Source organism: Lates calcarifer, linkage group LG3 (assembly GCF_001640805.2).
Source record: "Lates calcarifer isolate ASB-BC8 linkage group LG3, TLL_Latcal_v3, whole genome shotgun sequence".
NCBI classification, from domain to species: Eukaryota; Metazoa; Chordata; class Actinopteri; family Centropomidae; genus Lates; species Lates calcarifer.
The window spans coordinates 3,754,034-3,777,971 of NC_066835.1; the positions used below are offsets into that span (position 1 = coordinate 3,754,034).

The following is a 23,938-nucleotide window of genomic DNA, read 5'->3' on the forward strand; positions in this document are numbered from 1 at the left end:
CACCAGCACCACAAATGAAATGGTGCTCCTGAAGAGCTGCTGGTTACTATAATCATTTTAAATCTGTAGTTACTGTCATGATGTATGATTGCTAATTTAGAAATGGATTTCTATATCGTAATGGTTCTGGCATCTTGGTCCAAGGTGCACCAGAGTACATGAGGAGAGCTTTCTTTTTGCTTTGGCACTGTGAGAGAAAGTGTGCCTCTACCTGTAGCACAGACAGTTATGTCATAATCAGATCTACTCTAAGAATCCAAACCTGCACTGCGACCCTCTTGGGGCAAAATGTTATCAAACAGCGGTCTGAGGTCTGACACTCCCTGACATGACAAAGATGTTAGGGGTTTTCCAAACTGCAGTAGGTCTATAACTGTGGCCTAGCTTCAAGACATACATCGTCAAACTTGCCTGAGGGAAATGCTTTTTTTTTCAGTTTGTGGCTAAGCACATAGAGATTTTCTCTACATACAGCAACACTCCAGACAAACAGTACTTATCGTCACTACAACAGCAGCTCCTGTAGGCTCCCACTCATAATTACACAGAAAATGTGCTTTTCATATGCTGGTGCAGAGAGAGTGTAATTCTCCATGAGAAATGTGAAGACTATTTGCTACTGATGACGATTTGACAGCCAAGAGACCTGCGGTTTGAGTCAGACTTGTATTTATCATGAGCTGTCTAGTGTGACCCCTCGGGGTACCGAACACACACAAGGGTTTGCAGAATGTCTTTGCGGCTCTGTGCTCACTATCTACTGTGCAAATGTTGCCATCTGCTCTGATTAAAAGAATGCTGTGAGTAAGCGCCTGCCTTTCGCAGTCAGCGAACTCATCTGGCTTTTCCCGCAGATCACCCCATTGGTCGTTTTTGGCTGTCCAAAATAACTTTTTGGGTTGATTATACGCTATCCGCTGCCAGTCCAAATTACAGCTCTGTGCTCAGATGGCCCCTATGCAGCCACAGAAACGGCGCGGTGAGCAAATGTGCACAATGCAAGTGTGGTGACAGAGAGAATCAAGGCCAGCAAAACTCACAGCTGCATGGCTTCCTCGAGCAACCCTATAGCCAGACTGATAACCAGCGAAACATGATTTTTGTAGCATCATCAGTGCTCAGAAGACAAAGCTGAAGCATTAGAGAGTCATAGACTGTTGTTTTGATTCAAAAGTAAATCAAATACTTTTACATCAGACTTATACCAACACCTTCTGATTGAGATTATAGTTTCTATACTGTTTTGGTAAAACAAAATTAATTTTATCAAAATTTTTGGTAAAACAAAATTAGTTTGATCAAAATTTTTAGCTCAACAGCTCTTGTTTATGAATCTGATTTCAGCTCAAAGTGTCAAGCTGAAGCACACAAGCTGTGCTAAAAAAAACACACTGGTACTAAACTAATCACAACATCAATCACAAGAAGAAGAAGTTGTGAAGACCCCAGACAAACTATATTGAAGTCACAAAAAAAACTGCACCATCTACTGAGCAGTAGAGGTAACTATCACAGGTAAAGGTGAATAAATGGCATCCAAAATGAATGGAAATCTGTTGGAAATGCGTCCACCAAAAAGTTTTTCCTTGAATGTACCAGCACAGAGAAACTCTCTACCCTATGATGAGTTTAGTAAGTCATCTCAGCCCACAGTGATCTGTTATCCCTAGCAGTGCATCTAAGACACTTGGTGGCCTTCACTGACAGATGAAGTAGCTGTGGCTGACTGCTGATCCCCTCAGTTGCTCAGTCTGTTTTGAGGGGGCTTGTTTTTAATGTTATTTTTTACTCTGTTGCTAATGGCACAGGGGCAGTGCGTGTGGCTTACCACCTGTTTCTGGGCTATTTCTAATGACATCCACTAAGCTTTTGCCAGACTCTCTTATTACCACCTTAATCCTCCAGTTTCCTCTTATAAAGATTAGTGCACTGGTGTTAATATTCCCACCGGAACCTTACATCTCATAGATTTTGCTGCATTACTACGACCTTGCAAGAATATGTTGAGGCTGTCCTCATCCAGTTGACCCACTAATGGCACAGTCGGCTTTCAGAAAAACTCAGTCCACACAACATAACCACCAGCTTTCAGTGAGATCTGCTGGACAAACTGGCAGCGTTAGAGCTGTACAAGCTCTCATCCTGCTGGCATTACCATAGCTACAGCTCTTGTTTGTTGTACAAGGGAGTGTCCTCCCTGAACCACCTAAATATGGTCTGTGGTTACACCACTTCAAATCACACGCTGCAGGGCAATGTACACACACGTGCACACACCCTCAGACTCACACGAGGACCGTACCAGTGATGGCAACTAGTTTTTTCCTCTGGCAGCAAATCTAACAGATGCTGAACGGCCAACAAATGGCTCTATTTTCCAGTTATTCAGTGATATTGTGAGTTAAATATCTCTCCACAAACGCAGTGGCGGCAGGGTGTGGTGGGACTGACCCAATTAAACCTCTGTATACCCTGAGAAATCTGACAAAACCATAAGTCAACCTCACGACTCAGGAGCCTGGTGTGCTTATTTATGTGTGTGTAAGACTGTCTTGAGTCCAACTAGGCTATTTTACTGTGCTGCTGCAGGGTTTGACCTGATGGAGTACTTCAATGTGAGAGATATTCTGGGAACGAGAGATGATGAAAGCCAAAGTTCTTATGTTCGCCTTGGCACCATGCCCATTGTACAGCAAACTGAGTAAGTGACCATCCAGATATACTGCAAACAATACACTGTACATTTTCTTCCAAATATCTGTCAATATGTGACTTATAGGCATGGTTTGGGTAACCTGTTGCTGTTAGGCCAATTATGGATTGTGTTTGTGCCCAGTCACATCCTGATTCCCATTAAGTACAGATTATAAATTGTAACTGGACCTATGTTTTCTGTGTCAATTACTTTGATTGGTTAGTTAGTTATTTAGTTTGAAGATATTACGTTGAATTAAATTCACCCACAATTTAGAAAATGTCAAACAGATCTATTTTCCATCTCTCGTGACCTCCTCTTGAATTCTAAATATAACACAAAGCTTTTTTTGTCTGTAATCACAATAATGCAGTGTTACTGTGTTAAGGAAAGCAGGAACTGTAGCTCTAAACAAAGTGGTTGCTAGGTGAAACTTAGACACTGTATTTGATTTTGGGTTTGTCTATTAATATCTAAACTCTTATAAGGTCAATGCAACTGTTCATTACAAATTAAATGAAATGAAGCAAAGTTTATATTAGTAATAACACTGTGCTTTTATTTCACAGAGACGTGTTTCCTCAAGGCTTGCCAGATGAATATGCCTTTGTGACGACATTCAAGTTCAGGAAAACCTCAAGACGTGAAGATTGGTACCTCTGGCAGGTTTTTGACAAATATGGAATCCCACAGGTGGGTCAGCCAAATGTAAATAGTAATAAATGTGACTGTTATGTGCCCAGGTTTGACCAATTATAAGGTCAACAAATGGGTGCAGCACACTGACTATTCGATTCTCTTTGAATTATTAGGTGTAAAACATGGAAAGTGAACACTTGTCAAGCAAGATCAAATTAAATCCAGACTCCTTTTGAATGGAAATTCAAACAATGTGTAAAATTGTAATTCCTCTATTTTCTTCTATAGTTATAGCAGGAGTATTTTTTCTCTCTAAAACTATTAGAATTCTGTTATCTTAAAATAGAAGGCAAAGATTTGAAACTTTCTTGTGCTTGTGTTTCTTTATTATTTACCTCCATAATCTACTTCCCAAGAAAACCAATTTTACATTCTCTGTGCTCCTCTATATCTGAACTAGAACTAGACTGCTCATATTGTTCAGCTTCTATTTTTAACATGATCTTTCCTCTGACTTGTCAGGTGTCCATCCGTCTGGATGGTGAGAACAAGGCGGTGGAGTACAACGCTGTCGGGCTGACAAAAGATGCTGTCAGAGCTGTGTTCAAGAATCCTGAAGTTGACAACCTATTTGACCGCAACTGGCACAAGATTGCCCTCAGTGTGGAGGCCAAGTCTGTGTCTCTGTACCTGGACTGCAAACACATACAGACTCTGCCCATTGAAGACAGGGAGGACATTGATATCCAGGGGAAGACAGTGATCGGAAAGAGACTGTATGACAGTGTGCCAATTGATGTGAGTTTCCACCTGCATGTGTTTAATATATGAATGTAGCTAAGTGTAGTATTATGAGAGGTAGCGGTACATTCAGTCAGTTTCCCTATATAGCCAATTGTAGGGGCTATTCATGTATGTTGTATTGTGTTGTTTTCTTGAGGTTTATGTGCTTGTCTCTGTCCATGCAGTTTGACCTCCAAAGGATGATGATTTACTGTGACTCCAAGCATGCAGAGCTGGAAACCTGCTGTGATCTACCCAATGGACCTGTGAGTATTACAGGCTGTAGACCTACTGTCTGTAGCCTTTTCGTGAATGTGGAACCGTATATTTTGGAAGGTGCAGTGTCACAAATCTCCTCATATCTGGCTCCACCATGGAGATTCATTAAAGATTTGGTTGTGTACAAATGTAGCAATGTATAGTAATTATGTAGATTACAAAAGACAGCTGTATGAAATAAACAGATCTGTTTAAAGTAAAAGTTATAGTCACGTACTTGATTTGTTTGTAATTGCAGGTTATTTTCACACAGTAAACTGTCTTGTTGTTACCCTAAGCTAGTCTCTAATTTAAAAGACTAATTTTTAGCTTGAAAACATATAAATAGGCTAACATGTACAGTTTTTGCCTTTGTTACCTACTGTAGCTAATTTTGTTAAGCAGCAGAATGCTACTACAGGCTACTCGCACAGACCATTACTGCAGTGCTAGTAAATGGACTTGTACTTACATAGCACTTTTCTAGTTGTATCGATCACTCAAAGTGCTTTACACTACGCGTCACATTCACCCGTTCACACACCGATGATACATCAGGGGCAACATGGGGTTCAGTATCTTGCCCAAGGATACTTTGGCACAGACTGGAAAAGCCGGGAATCAAACCGCTGACCTTCCAATTAGTGGGCGACCCGATCTACCTCCTGAGCCACAGCTACCCCAGTCAACTGTGTTCACAACAAGGCAACGCTACTTAGGTGCTAGCTAAGCAGTTACGCCGGCAAACAAAACTAATCAGCTATATCACAATTTTTTTTTGACATTTTTGGAAAATGCCTTGGGTGTCTGCTGGTTAACTAGCAGCCTCACTGTCAAGACAAGGTTCGAGAAAGTCACCGTGGCAGCCATTGTTAGCCAAGATGTGGTTACAGCATGTACAGGAAAATTTCATTTTTTTCTATGGATTAAACAAGTAAGTTAGCTTTTAGTTAGCATTTAGGTGTTGGTGTATTTTTGATATTTGGAGCCAAGCTGTTTCCCCCTCTTTATGCTAAGCTAATTGCACTCTGGCTCTAGTGTCATACTTTTTTTCCCCTTAGTGAATAAATGTATTTCCTAAAATGTCCCATTATTCCCTTAAAAAGCAACAAGCTTCTTACACACATTTTGAATAGAATATTTCTCCATATTTACCATATTTTATTATTATCTTTCAGTGCCCCAAGAAAGTGGTGACAGAGGCTCCTCCTGTGCAGATCCCCACTCCAACACCTACTGTTGTGGAGCAGCAAAGAGGCCCTCAAGTCAACTGCTCCTGTCCTGCAGGAGATAAGGTACAGCCACCTAATTTTATTCCTTTATCCCTGCCTATTACCTCCACGGATGAGTGGCAATCCTTTCTTTAATGGCTTTCGACAGACCTCTGTGTTTCCATTTCTCACAGGGAGAGATCGGTGCACCTGGTGTTGCAGGTCCCAAGGGTGAAAAGGTCATCTTCCACTGTCTTTAAGTACTAGTTTGTGTGTGCAGAAGATTGCAGTTTCATTATGTTCCAGAGCTGCTAGTTCTACTGTTTTATTGTGTGAACATGCCTACGTTTTCAGGGTGACACTGGCCCTGCGGGTGCCATCGGACCGCCTGGCATCAAAGGAGCAAAAGGAGAAACTGTATGAGAATTTAAACTGTGCACATTGACATGTATACTTCTCTTATTAATGGAGAGATAATAGTTAATAAGCTAATAGCTGAGTGATTGAGTTTCAGTGTAGTGCTGTGATCATTGGTAGATATATTGTAAAATCCACTCCAGTCATTTCTGATTGCATGCCTTCCAGCTATTCTGCTTTTTTTCCTCCCCGCCTCGATAATAATTGATCCTTATCGATGAATTATTTGCAGGGCAGCGTAATCTCTGTCAAAGGTGACAGAGGTGAGAAGGTAAGTAAAACTAGACATCCTGATGCTGCATGAGCATCATTAATGGCAATACATGTTTGTCTCCGTGCATATTTTATATGCATGCATGCATGTTGGACAAAACATTGTATCTTATTTTCCATTTTTTTCCTTTTTATATTTTTCTTATTACCCATTTCACCTCTTTTCTGTCAGGGAGTGGCTAGGAAAATGCGCATACAGCTGTTATTGTCAGAATTACAGGTCAGGTTACCACAGAGGCCATGTAGCAGAGAGGGCAGGCCTCTACAGACGCCCACCCAGTCTGTTCAAATCACAGTGTCTGTGCTGGCTGGCAGTGCCAGCTGGGAGTCTCAGAGTATAATTTATTCCTTGAGACAAAATCCTCAGCATGCATCATTCAAGCTGTCCTGAGAGGGACACTTAAAATGGTCACAATAGGTCTGGAGGATGGGATAAGTCTTCTCGCTTGTGTTGTGTCCTTCGGTTGACACTGTTGAATGGAGAATGCACCTGTAAATTATTATGGATCGTACAGGTGTGCATCTATAACTCATTTCTCACTCAAAAAAGAGTAAAAAGTATTTTAAATAATGCAGTCAGACAGACAGCAGAACTCATTTCATGATAAATTTATTTTCATTCTGTAGTTCTTGCTTCTGGAAACCTGGCTGGTTTGATAAAATGGCATTAAATCAAACTTTAATGCAGAGCATCCCTGTTGCTTTTCTGTTTCTTACTTCCTGCATGAGCATCTGTCTTCACTTTCTCCCAGAAAAGGCTGCAATTTGTTGCGAACCTCTAAACCTGATGCACAAACATGACGTAAGTCTACTCCGAGCTGTGGCTAAAAATGGCTATGTCGGTCATCGAGTCGCAGTGGGGTGAAAGTGAATTCATCCTGTTTTGATTGCTTCTAATTGCATCTTTAACAGACTAGAACAGGCAGTCCCCCATGTAGCACAGTTGTTATAGATGATGTCTTTTTCGTTATAGGGCACAGCAGATCAGGGGCCTCTCTCCTAATCTCTGTGATGAAAGAAATGACGTGCGTTAAAATGATATAAGCGCCTAAAATAATTAAAGGACAACCTTCTGTGACTTGTAAAGTGGTTTATGAAGCAGAGGGAAGTCTTGCGGTGGGCAAGACCTCATGGTACTGTGTAATTTAACAGCCATTACTTTTCACTCAGTCCAGCTCTCGAATTCCAAGGGATTCCTTGGCACAGAATATGACATCAGTGTACAAACCAAAAGTGTGAAACTGTGAAGACAATTGAAAGCCATTGTTCCTTGAGTCTTAGGTTGGACATGTGACCAGACCATAGTGGGTCTCGGTAAAGCTTTTGACAGTTGTTAGCTTATTCTGGCTCCCGAGCCTTTACTCAGTTTGTATGTGTTTGTTTGTATGCTTCTTGACTTAACTCTTTCTGTTTTGTGTGAAATGGTATCCTCTGTGTTTTGTCCTAATTTCCATTGTTTCATTAATCAAATCCATCACCTCTAACATGTGTACTTTGTTCTACATTAATACTCAAACCACCATGTACTAAACTATGTTCTGTGATACTACCAGGTTGATTATCTGACAGCACGCCATTGTCTCCTGTGTGACCGGCCATCGTGCATGTGTGTATCCTGTACAGCAGTCAAAGTAAATACTTGCCTTTTGTTTACAGGGTGATAGAGGCAGCATAGGGTTGACAGGTGCTCCTGGACAAAAAGGAGAGAAGGTGTGACACTTGTGAACCTGGACATGTGGAGGATTTGTCTTTCCATATTATGAATTGTACAAGTTCACATATTGACATTAATTATGCGTTTCTAATCGTTTGACAGGGGCTCGGTGGTGTGCCAGGTATTGATGGCTTACCTGGCGACAAAGGAGACCAAGTAAGAAATGCGCTTGTTCACAGTCTGAAGCGTTTGGACCTTGAAAATGTCCAAATGGGTATGTTTTCATCTTTATGGTTTTTTTTAAAATAGGGTGACCCAGGACTGGCTGGTGATCCAGGGCTGCCGGGTCCAGCTGGACCAAAGGTGCGTGAATATGGTCTTCCAATTTTTAATCCATTTATGAACCAGTGCACATGAATTTGGCTCAGCTTGAAGGGTTTTAATGTGGAGGAAATAGAAAAAGAGAATATCTTTAGTCATTCTGGTTTTGGCACTGATTTCAGAGACGCACTTGTTCTGTTAAGTGGGCATACATACGTTTTTCTGGACAATTACCTCTCAGCCTGTTATTGATTTCCTGTGAAAAAGCGGGGCCAGTTTGGTTGACTTTCCCTTGGATGAAACAGCAGCTGGCGAGAGAGCCAGGAGGGGGAGGAGGGAGAAGTGCTGGCTGGCTGGGGTTTGGCCACTGGACTGTGACAGGCTGCCTGACCCAGGACTGATTGCCCATTTTTGATACAACACAGGGAATACTATAACAGGGAAATGCTCATCTCATAGTAGAGGGTAGAGAGATGCATGTGAAAAACTGTATGAAATGATGTGGCATATAGTGTTGGTATGAAATTAACACAAAAGGGAAAAAGTAACTGCATGTTAGGAGGCTGTCCAGGATTTACCCCGCCTCTTGCCAAATGTCAGCTGGGACTGGCTCCAGTCCCTCTGTGACCCTTCAGGACAAACGCTATAGATAATGGATGGATGGATGGATGTTAGGACGGAAACACTCAAATATCTTTACCTTTTATTTTGACAGTTACTTGACTTTTGTTTAGTAACTATGCAAATATGCAGAACTGCAGTATTGTATATGTGATCAAAAACAAAAACACATTTTGCATAACATAACTTACATTCACTTTGTGGTTCAATTTACAATAATTGAATTTACAGTAACAATAAGGCAGCTGCTTTAGCAATATATTCTCTGATACACCCACTTGTGACAGACAGACAAAATTTAGCAACATTAGCTAGTGGCAGTCAAACATCTAGTTAGCAGCTAAAGAAACTGTTTTCTCAGGAGCTGGTAGAGACAAACCAAAGCAAAAGGGAGAGTGAATATTGGACTCACATTTGTCAAGTGGACTGAAAAAAATGAAGGGAGTGTATCAGATTTGTATCAGTTTTTGTTAGCGTGTTAGCCATAACAACTTTTTAAGACTTGTTTTGGAGTTCTACTGCTACCAGAAAGTTAAAATAAAACTCACATTTTGCAGCTTTTCAAGGTGATAGACCCTGGAGGACAGCTGACCCATTTCATATTATAGTATAATTGGCCTTTTTCACAGCAGCAAAAGCAGGAAAAGCAAAAGTGCTGGCAATAAAATTAACAATGGCTTTGCTCTATTTAAGTGTCTCACTGAGCCGTGACAGTGAGTGAAATGGAAAAAAGGCCAATGGAATTAATTATTCTTGAATGATTGTGGTTAGCCAATAGAGTACATAATAGTATATGATGAAGCTGACAATATTGAGGTAAATATTCCACATAATAAAGCATTTTGCTACATATATGTCAATGGTGATTAACCTGAGTAGGAACAAAAAGGAAACAGAAGTTTTCAGTACTGACTGTACAGCTTCAGATGGGTTCCACTGACAGCTATTCTCAAGCATAACTCCAGTAAAAGAGATCGTTAAGATGGGACACTCTCAAGAAGAATACCTTATATAAAATAAGTGATATTAGTGATAAAAATAAAAATACTTTGCAAATGAATTTCAGAAGACACATTTCTTCAGAATGAAAATGAGGTCAGAGGTCAAAGTTCAAGGTTCTCCCATGAGGGGTCTTGTCACTGACAGCTGCAGTTTCTTTTTTGGGGTTTCAGGTTTCTTAGTTAGTCAGTTAAATGTCTTACATTGATTCAGCTCTGACTCAGCAGTCCCCAGTTGGCCTAGAGTATATTGCTGAGTCAGCAACACACTTTTGGAGAGTCTCAAGTCAATAACTTCCACTAATACAATGTTGTTCAACTTATACTATACAGGGTATTCAAGGGGATGAGGGAAGTCCTGGTGCACCTGGACCAAAGGGTGTCACTGTGAGTATAATCTGAATGCACTCAGTTAAGATCTGATGGTGATTAATAATAATGTTCATTTTTGAAATGATATTATGCTGTTTCTGTGTTTTGTTGTAGGGTGAATCAGGTATAAAAGGTGAAAAAGGAACTCCAGGAGCTGCGGTAAGTTGTAATACTGTGGTAGCTCCTTGACTGTTAGAACTAAATACAGTTGAATGTAAACAGATTTCCATGCTTCATATTCACATAACTTATTCTTACATGGAAACTGCCAGCTACAAGAGGGTTGGCCTCACTGTATACAATATGGATTCAGCATCTTGTTTAATGCTAATGTGTTTTGATCCAAAGGGTAGTTGCTGAGGGACAAGACATGTTTTCCCTTTTCCATGTTTTCCCTCCATGTCTTGGGATTTGAACATTAATGTTAGATTGAACCTGTACAGAATAGAGTTCATGCAGCAGATCCTGATGGCAGGGTTATGACAGTCTGAGAGAAAGAAACAGAGGGAGAAACAGAGAGAGAGACCATTCTTCTCAGAGGAACTGAGAAGTGAGGGGTGTAATTGTACAAACAGATGTGGCTTCCTTGATTCACTCTCCACATTTCCTGTCGGATTCTGTGGGGGCGTTTGGCTATAATGCACCTCATTCAGGTCCCGTGAAGCTTTGTTGATGTCTGAGGTTTCCTCTGAGCTGCTAACACCTTCCTCCTTTTGCCATCCCAATGATATGATGTTAGTATGCAGTTCAGACTGCTAATAAACAAGGTTAAACATCAAAACAAACATCAACAATGGCTTCCTGTTGAAAATAAGCTGGTATTGTGATCATGATTTCATTGATACTACAAGTAACAGATCAAGTAAACGCAGCTGGGAGATATAAGGAACAGTTGTAACAATTACATCTGTATCATGCTGAGATGTCAACTTGAATTTGAATTTAAACCTTTAACTAGTTTGTATGAAGCAGTCAACATAGGATCAGTACAGTGATTACCTTAGCATATGGCATGAGGATGTGCCTCTAGGCACACTATAGCTCCATTCAAACATGCTGATGGCAGGTTTGGAGCTGTCTGTCAGCCAGCCAGTCAGTCAGTAAGCAATTTCCTGTAGGTGAAAACTGGAAAAGTATTTGCCTCAGTAAAGTGATAAAGGGAATTGGTGGTTTAGAGGAGGCACTTGGGGTTCAAGTTAGGGCAATGTTTGCAGAAGGAAAAATCAGGGATGTGTTAGGTTACACAGCACTGTCCATTTCTTAAATACCGGCTTTTATTAGCAGTGCCTAGCAGTTACAGTGATGGGAATGTCAGACTGTATGTCAACTGGATGGATGGATGGATCCATAACTGTGATTATTTTTCATCCAGCATCATCATCAGGGCAAAACTTGAATTTGTCCAATACTTTAGTTTATGACCAAATCCCTGCAAAACATTCCCAGCATTGGTGTCAGCATGCTAACATGTTAAATCAATATAGCTAACATAGAAAACATCATACCTACTACACATCAACAACTTGCCAGTTGTCCTCTATAGTCAGACATACTTTATACGTGATTTCATGTACATTTGTATCCACTTTAGGGCTTGGCAGGTTTGGATGGATTACCTGGAAAACCTGGTGTTCCTGGTAAAGATGTAAGTTGTCATCCTCTGTTAAGCTGCTGCAGTCACAAACACACCTCAGACAATAACATTCTGTGGCAGATTTGGTGAGTCACCTTCGTATTAATGAAGCTTTTGTCTAAAATTGATTAGGGTTTGAGAGGACTGGTTGGTGTGCCTGGGCCCAGCGGAATTAAAGGCGACAAGGTATGCCCCCCCCCCCACCTCCTGTGCTGTATGCAAAACACTCTGCACGCTTGATTAGAAACAATTCAAAGAGAACATTGCCTTAAGCATAATGTTATTAAGCTGTGCTGATATAAATCATTTTAAAGAGGTATCATCAGTTTCCCAGGCTACTGTCTGTGCTTTCCAGACATTCCTCAGTCTCCTCTGTGTACCATCAAAGTCAGCCCACTCATTTGTCTGAGAAAATAAAATGCAGAGTTCATTGTCTGTAATTACTGACTTTGATGATTCCTCCAGTGGTGCACACATGCTTATACCACACCCATATGCATGCACAAGGATCCACGCACATGCACACGTGCACAGAGACTTGCCGTGGTACTTTACCCACAAGTTTCACTTTCCTTTGGTCCTACAATGAGTACACACTTTTAGCACACGTCATCTCATGAATTATGGTCGTTGGCGTATCATTACCATATTGCCTGAGGGACTTTACTCTGGAAGTCTCGATTCTAATGAGGGGGTTTTCATCTTTGTTATGTGAACTGTGTCACAGGGGGAGAGAGGCCTTCCCGGATTACCTGGGGATGTGGTAAGTATCAAAAACAGAGCAAAGGGATATACTGTAAGAATGATCTTCTTTAGAATTACAGGCTTGTTTAAGGATAAATGATGAAGGACATAGTAGCATGAAGGAGTTAGAAAATGAACAGCATTTATCTAAAACACAAACCCAAAGAACCCCTGTAATTAAAGCTCATGTCATGCACTTAAACAACAATCAGTTATGCATTTTTTTTTATTATTACTATAAACAAACCAAGTAATTATGGACAAGATTTACCTCCTGACCTTAATGACCTGCTTGGGAGCACAAGGCAAGAGGAGGGGGCACTGTTCCCCAGATAGAAGAGCAGAAAAAGCTAAATCACCGAGAGTCTATTTGTGTAGAAACAAGTAAAGGACTAAAGCTGAAAGAAGCTGTTGATTAATCGACTAGACAACAACAGAAAATTTATTGCCAACTATTTAGATAATTGATTAATCATTTTAGTCATTTTTCAAGCAAAGGTGACAAAACCTCAGCTCCAGATTACAGATTCTACAATAACAGGATGTTGATTCTTTTCTTTGTCATGAATGATAGAAAACTGAAATTTTGTTTTGGACGTTGGGTCAGATCAAACAAGCAATATAAATACACCTTCTTACAGTGATAAATGGTTGATCAAGAAAAGAATTAATTAGTGATCAAAGTAATCATTATCATTACAGAAATTCACATTTTTCCAGTGTATGGTTTTTTTTCTGTAACAAAAAGATGGAATAATTTGACAGGAAAAACAACATCTTATCTACATGAAGCCATAGCAGGGTTTACTGCTGACATATGTGCTTATAGAAGACTGTGGGATTGGGGTTACCAGTTGTCTTGCCCATGGCCTTATTTCATTTCATTAGACCAATTTAGCACACTGGGTTTGACAATATTACACTAATATGAAAATTATTGGTCTCTCTCCTACTAATACGTTTCTCATTGTTTTAATTTCAGGTTCAAAAAGAAGGCTTACGGGGTGAAAAGGTGAGTAATTGTTCACTGATAAAACAGTTTTTCATTTTTGTCTCATTAATAAATGAAATAAAGATTTAAAAACTATCCTATTCATTGTCATAAAGTATAATTACCTGCTGGATATTAGGAGTTGAAATGGGAAGCAGATTCTAAATGAAAAAATACATCACTGTGGACTTGTTTTGGTGTATTTGCTTTCTGATTCCATTTTCAGACACCCTGCTGTACATATTTGAAATTGTCTATATAATGATATGTGTAACATATAGTCATGTGTTCAATCTATTTCAGGGAGATGCTGGACCTCCTGGGCCCCCAGGGCCTGAGGGTCCCCACGGGCCTCCTGTAAGGATCATGATTTATTACATCCTTCCTACATGCTTCCTCTCTCCTGCTGTTTAAATTTTGATATGTTATTGTTGTGGAAAAGTCACCTGGTCAGATGCAGTGCTGAGCAGTTCATGAAAACATCAGTCATGCTAAATGAACTCTTGCTGACTGTGAGCTTATTATTCCTCAGGGTCCTCCTGGTCTACAGGGTCTGCCTGGGGAGCCTGGAGAGTTTGGCCAAAGGGTAAGAATCTCATTCTGATGGAAGACTATCTGAACATTGCTTCCCTGCATTTCTTCATCGTACTTAGACCCTGTACTGCATTATACAAGGAGATGCGCAACAAAGTATACAGTTATTAAACACCCACACACGAAGTGTAATGTGTTATTGTTACAGATGTTTTTCTTGATGATGTCTAATGTGGCAAATATGAACTTTGACAAAACCATTAACTTATAAACTTATACCTCGGTGTGTCAAGACTGCACCAGTGACTTTTGTTGATATCACTGTTTATGAGGTAGCCTCATAAACAGACCAAACCATAGCCATATCCCATGGTCCTCTCTTCCTGTAACCTAAACATTGAAATTACAAGCAAGACTCCATGAATGAAATGAAAACCAGTCTCTCTTGTCAAAGTCCTACCCCAGCAGCAACTATGTTCCCATTTAAATATAAATGCCAAAAGATGTTGGTAATAAACAGAATTTCAAGATGAGTTTGTATTGTAACGAAAATTTTGTAATCATGAGAAAACCAAAATCAAACAGTGTCATGTTTAAATCACAAAAACATAATCATGTGTCAATGACAAATATCTTAATGCACTGTGTGATTTTTACTGCTTTAGTCTGATTTACATATGCAGAAAAACTGTTAAAAATGAGATTATTTTGCCTCCAGGCCTCTCATTTACAGTAACTAGAAGTTTATACTGTGCTCCTATGACTGTATTTATCATATTCCAATGGGATTATTTAGGATGAAGAAAACTGATATTTATTCTTCAAGCTAATCACAGCTGATGCTGTAGTGGTTATCAGTGCAAAAATCTGTCCCTCGTCTCTCATATTCTTTTCCCTCAGTCTCTCTCCACACTGGTCCCATCACACAGCAGTGTGTAATTAAAACAGACGCAGTGGCTCTACATAATTTGTTCTTCCAAAACATTAACAAAGATAGTGACATCCCTTCCCAGTCTTTTCTGGGAGCAATTAACTTCTCATCAGCAATATGTTGGAATCAACATTTGCAGCTGCTCAGTTGGGCAGCAGAGTCAAGCCAAACCTCCTCTGGCCATGAATGAAAGACTTTTCCACCACCAGAAAGCACTTTGTCGTCAGTCAGACAAGCTTCTCAGCGATTGAGGGATTTATAGTTTATTAAGATAAATAAAGCGATCACCCTGGGTTCAGATTCTGCAATATCTAGAAAATCTCCCTCTGTGCAGCTTTGCTTTTATTTTGTAATATCATCGTAGGTTCCCCTGAATCATTTTACAGCCCCATGGGATGCTTTTAAAAAACAGACAGATGGTGAGGAGCTTGACTTATTTTCTCAAGGTTTACAGTAGTTATACCTCAGCTGAAGGTGTGCGGGGGACAGAGTGTGAGGAGGGGGAATGAAGGTGGGCTGAGAGCTGTGATAATAGGGTGGTCTCCACTGCTGCCAGCGCTGATAGAGTTGGCTGTATGGTTGAGTTGGTATAGATTGAGTCGCTCTCACCTCCACTGCAGCAAAGCTCTCATCAGCCATCTGTGTCACCGCTGCTGAGGCCTGTCTATTCACCTTTTCCTGATATGACAACTGAGGGCAGCCCGAGCTGGAATGTGGACAATGGCAAAAGACTGCATCAACAAACATGAAGAAAAATTAAAAAGAATGGATGAAGGGCCATAGTCAGTATTTTTGTGTCTTCTGGGGATGTGACAGGCTTCTGAAATCAAAGTTACTATCTAAATCCAGCTATCACTGGATTTAGCTATTGCCTTTTTCACAGTTATGTGAACTGAATTACCAAGCTGTCAGTTCATCAACAAGTTCCAATTGCAAATCTGTTAGTAAATTTTGTTTTAGCATTAGCTAAGGCTAGCTGACTCTGGCTAGCTTTCACTTGATATAGCTGCCTTGCTTTAGCTGTCCAGTTGTCCATGTGTACAATAAGTGCAATGACGGCTTCTTGAACCCAGAGACATTTTCAAGGAAATTAAACAATTTTATGGCATAATAATTCTTTTTATGGGTTAAAACAGATGTGAAAATTGTTCTGAACAAATGTGTGTGTATACTGTGTTTTGTATTTGTAGGGCAGTGCTGCTCATAAACTCCATCAAAGTTAAACTTCAACCAAAATAGCCATCTCTCTTTTCCCCCTATAATATGTACCAGACTGCATAGTTCTTTCCAGGAAAATTCCTAGGATAATATTAGTTAATTACGAACTCATCAATTAGAGTTCATGCTGCATTTCCCAGCTTTAATGTCTAAATGGCCTTTCCACCCTGCTAATTCTGGTGGAGAGATGAATCGTATATGAATAATGTTGGTTTTAAAAATACTGGAATCGGTCTAAAAATGCAACCATGGGAAAATTTAAGAATGTTTTCTTGAAATATCACATAGTTTGTGAACCTTCCAAATTCATAAATATATATATATATATATATATATATATATATATATATATATATATATATATATGGAGGACATGAAGACATGACCTCAGTGTCCTCAATAGCAGCTTTGATCCTGTAAACAGCTCACCTTACGTATTGAAAGTATGTGATTTAATTTAGCTCTTGTCTTACAGGGAAAGAAGGGTGAAAGTGGATTGCCTGGAGTGGATGGCCTTCCTGGACCCCCTGTAAGAACTGTCTCAGTTTAATAACGTGTCAAATGCATGCACACATATTGGCAATACACTTGTTTTCAATGACCTCTTGCTCATGTACGGATCATCAGTGACCTCTCAAGGAGAACTGAGGAGAATTCATTTGGTATTTTAATTGTGTGGGCTGCTCAGTATTTGTTGTGACCTAAATAGAACAAAAATGACTGCTCTCTCAAAGGTGTCATCACTGTGTGTTTTAATAGAGGGAAAATAAACAAGCTAGATTAAAACCAACAAGTTATGCCAATTAATTTTCCAAATTGCTCCCTGGAGCACAATAAAAATACACCTGTCTTAAAGTGGTATCCAAGGTTGAATGAGCTGTTTACAGCACTTTAATACCCCCCTCTAGTGGCAGCTCAGTGGTACTGACGTACACTGTGTCTTTTGGAAGAAAATTCTTGTGGACAATCTGTGGAGATCTCTGATGTATTTGGCAAGAAAGTATTTCAGAAGTACTGTTTACTGGCAATGGTTCTATAATCTTAATCAAAAATAAAGAAATCCCTTCCCTTTTGTGAGTATCAGTTGATGATCAATCATTACAAAGTTTCACTTAAGTTTTTTTTTTATTTTATTTTGCAGGGTCCTCAGGGTCCACCTGGGCCACCTGGAAACCAAGGACACACCGGGCCTCCTGTAAGTGACCCGAAACCATAATCAACATATGGCAGTGACAGTTATTGTAAAATATGACTATTAAATAATTTCAGAATGATGAACATGTTGACGTATCTTTCTTTCCTTATGAAGGGTCTACCTGGTGAAATTGGATTTTCAGGAAAACCCGGAGAATCTGGAAAGCCTGTGAGTTGGCCTTTTATTCTCAAACATAATTTGTCATTAATGATAGTTTAAGTTATAGGTATTGCTGTTGTTGCTCTACACGTCACTAAATGTCAACCATTTGTCACTGTTGTTCAAAGGGTCTTCCTGGTAAAGATGGTCTCGATGGTCTTCCTGGAAATGATGGTGCCATGGTCAGTACGACCTTTAGAACAACTTCTCTATTCTCTTTTTCCTTCTATGCTTATGGTACCTTAAAGCTGCACCAGTAAAAAGTGTTGCTTAAATGACTGTGTGTAATGTGAAGGGCGCTTGGTTTGGTTCACTTTCGTTGCCCTCATCAACCTTAATAAAGTTTAAATATCTGCTTTAAGTTTAGTTACTGTGAGCACAGCAATGTTATTGACTGTGAAGCTTGTGGCTTCCAAGTCTGAAGTCTACACATATATTTTTTTTCTATTCATTTTTGGCCTTTTATCCACACACATGCTGTGTTTAAGGTCACTGAAAATTGACATTTTGCAAAACTTATTCCAGGGTGAAGATGTTCAGAAACCTTTGGCCATTTTTTTTTTTTTTTTTTGCCTACTGGTAACCGATGATTGGCTAACATGGCTTTATGGTTAGGGTTATATCGCCACCTGTTGGTTTGGCATGCTCTTGACAGTGCTTCACAGCATGTTTTTTCATTTTCATGTGGACAGAGATTTCTTTTAAGAATGAAGAAAGAAAACTTTGATAAATACTTATGATGACTAGGCCTAATCCAGAACTCTGAAAACACCTGCATTACCCACAAAATGGACTATGTATTACTACTTGAGTAACATATACTGTATACTGAAGAAATAGAGTGGAGAGTGCTATAGAAACAAAATGTGTAAGCCACAATTTTACTGGCAAACTCAGTGTGAGGCTAACAACTACTAACCTGATTCCACACCTCTGAATCACTCCCTACATTAATATATGAATCAAGTCAGACAAAAAAGAAAATTCACTCTGACTCAAGGCTAAACAGTTACCAGTATAAGCAAAAATTATTTTTCTGAAAAAACATAACTGTTTAAAACGTTTTAAATGGATATACTTAAATTTATTGTGGTGGCTAAACTGAGTTGTGGTGTATTTACCCATCACTACATACAGTACCTGAGTACTGTTTTTTGCAGTTGCTTCAAAGTATCACATCTAAATCATAATCTTGTGTCTCTGAAGGGGCCCAGGGGAGAGCGTGGAGCAGATGGTTTTCCTGGCAAGCCTGGACCTAAGGTACTGTGACTTCATCCAGAAACACACTGGACATGACTGAAGACATATGCAGCTTATGAGATAGCATGTGTATTTTCCAAATGCAAAACTGACATTTCAATGTCCATGCGTCTTCTCCCCAGGGTGACGATGGGCCACCTGGACCAAGAGGACCTCCAGGGGAGAGAGTAAGTTCACAGCTGTTGACTTTGCTTTAGTTTGGGTATTTTCTTTAACACACAAAATATGTTTTATCATGTAACATTTCATGTTTTTTTTTTTTTTACAGGGAGAAGCTGGATCCCCTGGACAACCAGGTGCTGATGGAGGAAGAGGAGAAAGGGGCATTCCGGTAGGTGTGCCTGTGCTTGTGTCAGAGAATTGTCCAATGTTATTGATTTAATATTGAATTTTACAATGTCCACAACTGTGGGAGAACATCATCTAAAGGTCACTCATATTGTTATTATGCAACAGAAATAATTCTGGTAAACTCTAGTGAAATTAACTGTTCCTAATTTGGCTGAGCAACCTCCTGGGACCCCTTCAAGGGCTAGTGGGTATCCCCAAATGCCACTTTGGGAGCCTCTGCTCATGGTCTACTATTTCCAGTAGAAAAAAAGACTCTATTAATGTGCAAATATGATCTGTGACTGTTTTTTTTTTCTTTTCGTAGGGAGAAAGAGGACTGGAAGGACCAATTGGGCCAAAAGGGGAAAAGGGAGACAAGGTAAATAAGAAACAAGTAACATGTGTCCTATATTGTACAACTTTATAATTACCATGCATGTACAAACAGAAATGCTGAATTCTCACTACCATGTTACAGTAGTTACAGAGTCATCCTCCTGTGTAATGTAATGGTCAGGCTGCATTGTTGGCTGTAATAAGGTCATTTGTATGCAGACAATGTGAACATATTGTCCCTTGCCTCAGGGTGAAGTGGGAGCGAGGGGACCGCCTGGTGCTCCAGGAAATGTAAGGAAAATTCCTGCTCTTTCTAGTGCGCATGTTGACACATTGTACAGCTGCAACCCTGCAACAAATAACATAGCAATGATGGCAGATGTAAAGTTGGTGACACTGTTTGACTCCTCATTCAGTGCAGAGGTGGTAAATTATTATCCTGTGTTTTTTCCTCACAGGTGGCAAATGTCATCCCAGAGCCCGGTGAACCTGTGAGTTGGCTCTTTTTCAGTATGCAAACCAAACTCTGTTGAAAGACTAATTGAACTCTAGAGGACACAGGTTTTTTCACATTTAGTTGGTACTTCTGATGTATTATTCAAAATTACTCAAAACGTCTTTATTGTCATTCGAAACTACACTGGACAGTGCACAATTGAATTCAATTTGGTTTATTGGTATATATATATATATATATATATATATGTGTGTGTGTGTGTGTATGTATGTGTATATATATATGTATGTATATATATATATATATGTGTGTGTGTGTGTGTATATTAGAAATATGACTGTACAGAGCAGCATATGTATATTGCACACATAAACTATATTATTGCACGTGAGGTTTCTTAGTTTAAGTCCAGTGTGAGTGTGAATTGGGGGTGGGTGTCTGTGAATGAGAGTGAACAATCTGATAGCATGTTCATGGAGAGTTTTAAATTGATCAACTGAATGTTGAGTCTTTTCCTTTTGTTCCCTTCCTCTTCCTCTGCTCCTTCTACTTCCTTTTCATTTAAATGTAATACATTGTTTGTTCTCACCTCAAGGGAAGACCTGGAGAAAAAGGAGAGAAAGGAGATCAAGGGAAACCAGGAGAGATGGTGAGTTTTTCTCTGTGTTTCTGTTGCAGCTGATCTTTCTTCTTCTGTTGAACCAAATCTGAAGCCCCAATCTACACCGTGGTAATATGCAGAGATATCCAGTAGGTGTCAGTAGAGATCTGGTATAGGGATAAGGAAACCAAGTAAGCCTGATGTAATGTAAGCGCTCTGGGGACTCTCTTTAATTGGCTAAGTAAATGATATCTTAAGAGACACTAATGCACTGGCCTGATTCTCTGTCCAATTCAGTTTATAGATGTACAGCTCATTATGTGGACCATGCAGAAAATGTTAGTGTATTTAGGATGCAGTAGGCCTGGGAGCAGCATAAAAATCTATGAAAACAATTTAGGTACTCTAATTGATACACACTTAAAAATGAAAGTACATATTTCTGTTATCTTTGACTTTCTCAAGGCTTCTGTGAAGGTGATGGTGTTAATAACAGTTAAAAATTTGTCACAGAGTATCATGTTTATTATCTCCAACCTTTGATTGCACAACCATCATTAGTTTTATGTCTGTCATCTGGAATCATAATAGACCTTCCAACATTACAGTCTTATTTTGACAAGAAACTATGAAAACAGATTTGGCATGTAGACCTACACTGTTAAGACTGACATGTTCATTCATGTGTCTTCTCTGAAGGGCCCAAGAGGATTACCTGGGGAACAAGGTTTTAAGGGACAACCTGGACTACCAGTAAGATGCTCATGACCCCTCACCTCCTTTACTGTACACTCATTGTAAGTGAAATACTGAATCGCTGGTTTTATTTCAGGGTCCAAAAGGTGACACTGGACCTACAGGAGAGACCGGACGTGTTGGAGACCCTGTGAGTTGTCTGTTTTAGTATGATTCACCATTTAACACCAGGAGAGAAGTACTTACTTTAATGGCTGATGTGTTTCTCCCAGGGTCCACCTGGTGTAGCTGGTCCTCAAGGTCCTCGTGGATTACCAGGAAATGTGGTAGGTGGTTTCTAAGCCAAGGCACAAGGCATTGATACCTGCTTGCATTTCCTATGATTTCCTACTAGAGTGATGTCTAACAGTCACCACTGATGACAAGTCACTTCAGTATGAAGCCAACAGTTGTCTGTCATCTAGGGCATACCGGGGATCATTGGGCCTCCTGGTCCAGCTGGACAGAGAGGAGACAAGGTCAGTCACCTGTTTTTAATGACTGTGGTTATATTTGGTTGGATGTAATTTTGAAAGTATTCAGACTATGTTCAGAATGGTTTTGGCAGGGCAGAATGAAAATTAGACTGCAGAGAAGTGAGGGTGACCTTCTATGTCCTCCATTATTGTTTCAGCAGAAAAATCTTTGAATTCATTTCAATCCTTCAGCAGCAGCAGCTACATGTAGGAGTTTCACAGTAACAATTCAGAACACTCTCTACACTTCTCATGGCTTTTCATTTTCTTTGTTTTTCTTTTTCTTTCTTTGTCTTTTTCCACAAGCAGCTGCAGTTTAAATGTGTGATATGCACAATGTTAAATCCCCTGTCCTTACCTGGGGTTACATGATAAGAGGGAAGTAGGTTACACAATACACACAACCAGTAACAATACCAGTATTACTCATGGAACAGTACGGCAGTTAGCCTAAAATATACCATTTAAAGTAGATACCACACACTGTACAGAATTCAGTAACAAAGATTTCACACAGGAATTTGAAAGATGGGATGATGTATCTGTTGTAACCTTAAGAGACTGTAAAATTATCTCTTTATTATACCATTTATTTTAGGGTGAACAAGGTAAACCAGGACAAGCAGGTCCCACAGGCACACCTGGAGAGCCCGGATCGACTGGTCCCCCTGGACCACCAGGGAAGGGGAAAGATGGGCAAAATGTAAGACACTTATTTTTCCCATCACACCATATTTAAAACTGCATTGTACTTCAGTCCTATTGTAGACTTGCAGAATGATGTTTAATCACATTTTAGTGATGGCGTGTTTTGGTGTATGCAAGTTACCTGACATTAGACACTTTTGAGAGTCATTGTTTGCCTTGTGATGTTTGTATTCATTATTTCGCAATTAGATTTAAAGGATATGTTCACTTTTTTATTCATAATGAGAAACTTCAACAATTTAATTTTCAGGTGATAACCACTGTGTTGCTGCTTGATGAACAATTTTAGTCCACTACAATTCAGTTAACATCCAGTTTCTGCCCTTTATCTCCCCTTAAAGGGAAACTCCAACTATTTTATACATCAGTCTGTTCAAAAAGACTTGCAGGGTCCTACTGCATTTGTGGAAAAAAAGGTGTCATAAAACCGGCAATATCAGTGATGTCACTCGAATCAGTGAGGACTACGAGACCTATATTTCATTTGACAATGAAAAAAATCTGGGGTTGTGGAGGTGCAAAGAAGTGAGTTTACCGGACATCTGTAGCCTGCTCCTCATCTCTGCTTCAGGCTAGTAGCAAGAGACAACATTAGTCGCTACTAGCTCAACACACCCAAACCTCAGACCCAGTGGCTGGCAGTCAAGTTGCATTTTGGGTGATCTAGATGCCAGGTTTTTACAAGAAAGAAGAATGGGTGGAATGAAAAAGTCTGGTTCTGGTATCTCTGGTTCTGCTGCGTTGATTTTGATCCTTCTTTTTAAATTCTCTAGTTCATAGAAGTCAAATGCTAAATCAACAGAGCACGATTTCTTAAAGGTTGGAAAAATCATCCAATTCCACCCTATCTACATATATTCTGTATCAGTTTGAAAAATGCTGCAGCCTTTTCATATTTCATGTTCTCACTGAATACGAAAACCTGATTTTCACTCTAGACTCTAGACGTTTTTATAGCTGCAACAATTTATCAGATGCAAATGTTGCAAATGACAAGTGCATCATTTTCTACTCATTTCCTGATATTTAGTCTTTGGAAACTTTTGCATCCCTTCTTGAATTTAGAATTAAGTTCTATTTGTAAGGAATTATCCACCTCCAGGTCAGTGGAGTTCAAGTGATAAGACATGACAGTGGGAGATGTATCATAAGTAAAGTTATTTTAATGAGCACATCCAGCTATTTTAACAGAAATCTCATGAACAGTCTCTCGTATTCCACGTGTTGTGCTTGTAAACATCACCCTGCCTGAACCACTGCACAATATTACCGGCTGTATGGGAGGAAAATGAGTCTGAGTAGGCACATTTTGCTGTGCAGCTCAACATGTTTCTCCATCATTTTTTCATCCCAGACATGTGGCCCGTCCTGCTGACGAGGCAGGAACA

General features: G+C 39.7%; 1 protein-coding gene across 1 annotated transcript in view; it reads left to right on the forward strand.

Annotated features, from left to right (window-relative positions):
• LOC108900286 (collagen, type XXII, alpha 1) overlaps window positions 1–23,938 on the forward strand; it is a 53,149-nt gene that overhangs the window by 11,515 nt on the left and 17,696 nt on the right. The window contains 35 exon segments of the mRNA XM_051065383.1: window positions 2,590–2,701; window positions 3,265–3,388; window positions 3,857–4,132; window positions 4,303–4,383; window positions 5,554–5,670; window positions 5,781–5,825; window positions 5,941–6,003; window positions 6,236–6,274; window positions 7,933–7,986; window positions 8,093–8,146; window positions 8,240–8,293; window positions 10,204–10,257; window positions 10,357–10,401; window positions 11,834–11,887; window positions 12,008–12,061; window positions 12,603–12,638; window positions 13,602–13,631; window positions 13,914–13,967; window positions 14,143–14,196; window positions 16,769–16,822; window positions 17,435–17,488; window positions 17,603–17,656; window positions 17,776–17,829; window positions 18,854–18,907; window positions 19,030–19,074; window positions 19,176–19,238; window positions 19,563–19,616; window positions 19,823–19,864; window positions 20,032–20,064; window positions 20,626–20,679; window positions 21,331–21,384; window positions 21,464–21,517; window positions 21,600–21,653; window positions 21,792–21,845; window positions 22,441–22,545. Of these exon segments, the coding sequence (XP_050921340.1) occupies window positions 2,590–2,701; window positions 3,265–3,388; window positions 3,857–4,132; window positions 4,303–4,383; window positions 5,554–5,670; window positions 5,781–5,825; window positions 5,941–6,003; window positions 6,236–6,274; window positions 7,933–7,986; window positions 8,093–8,146; window positions 8,240–8,293; window positions 10,204–10,257; window positions 10,357–10,401; window positions 11,834–11,887; window positions 12,008–12,061; window positions 12,603–12,638; window positions 13,602–13,631; window positions 13,914–13,967; window positions 14,143–14,196; window positions 16,769–16,822; window positions 17,435–17,488; window positions 17,603–17,656; window positions 17,776–17,829; window positions 18,854–18,907; window positions 19,030–19,074; window positions 19,176–19,238; window positions 19,563–19,616; window positions 19,823–19,864; window positions 20,032–20,064; window positions 20,626–20,679; window positions 21,331–21,384; window positions 21,464–21,517; window positions 21,600–21,653; window positions 21,792–21,845; window positions 22,441–22,545 (2,282 nt within the window).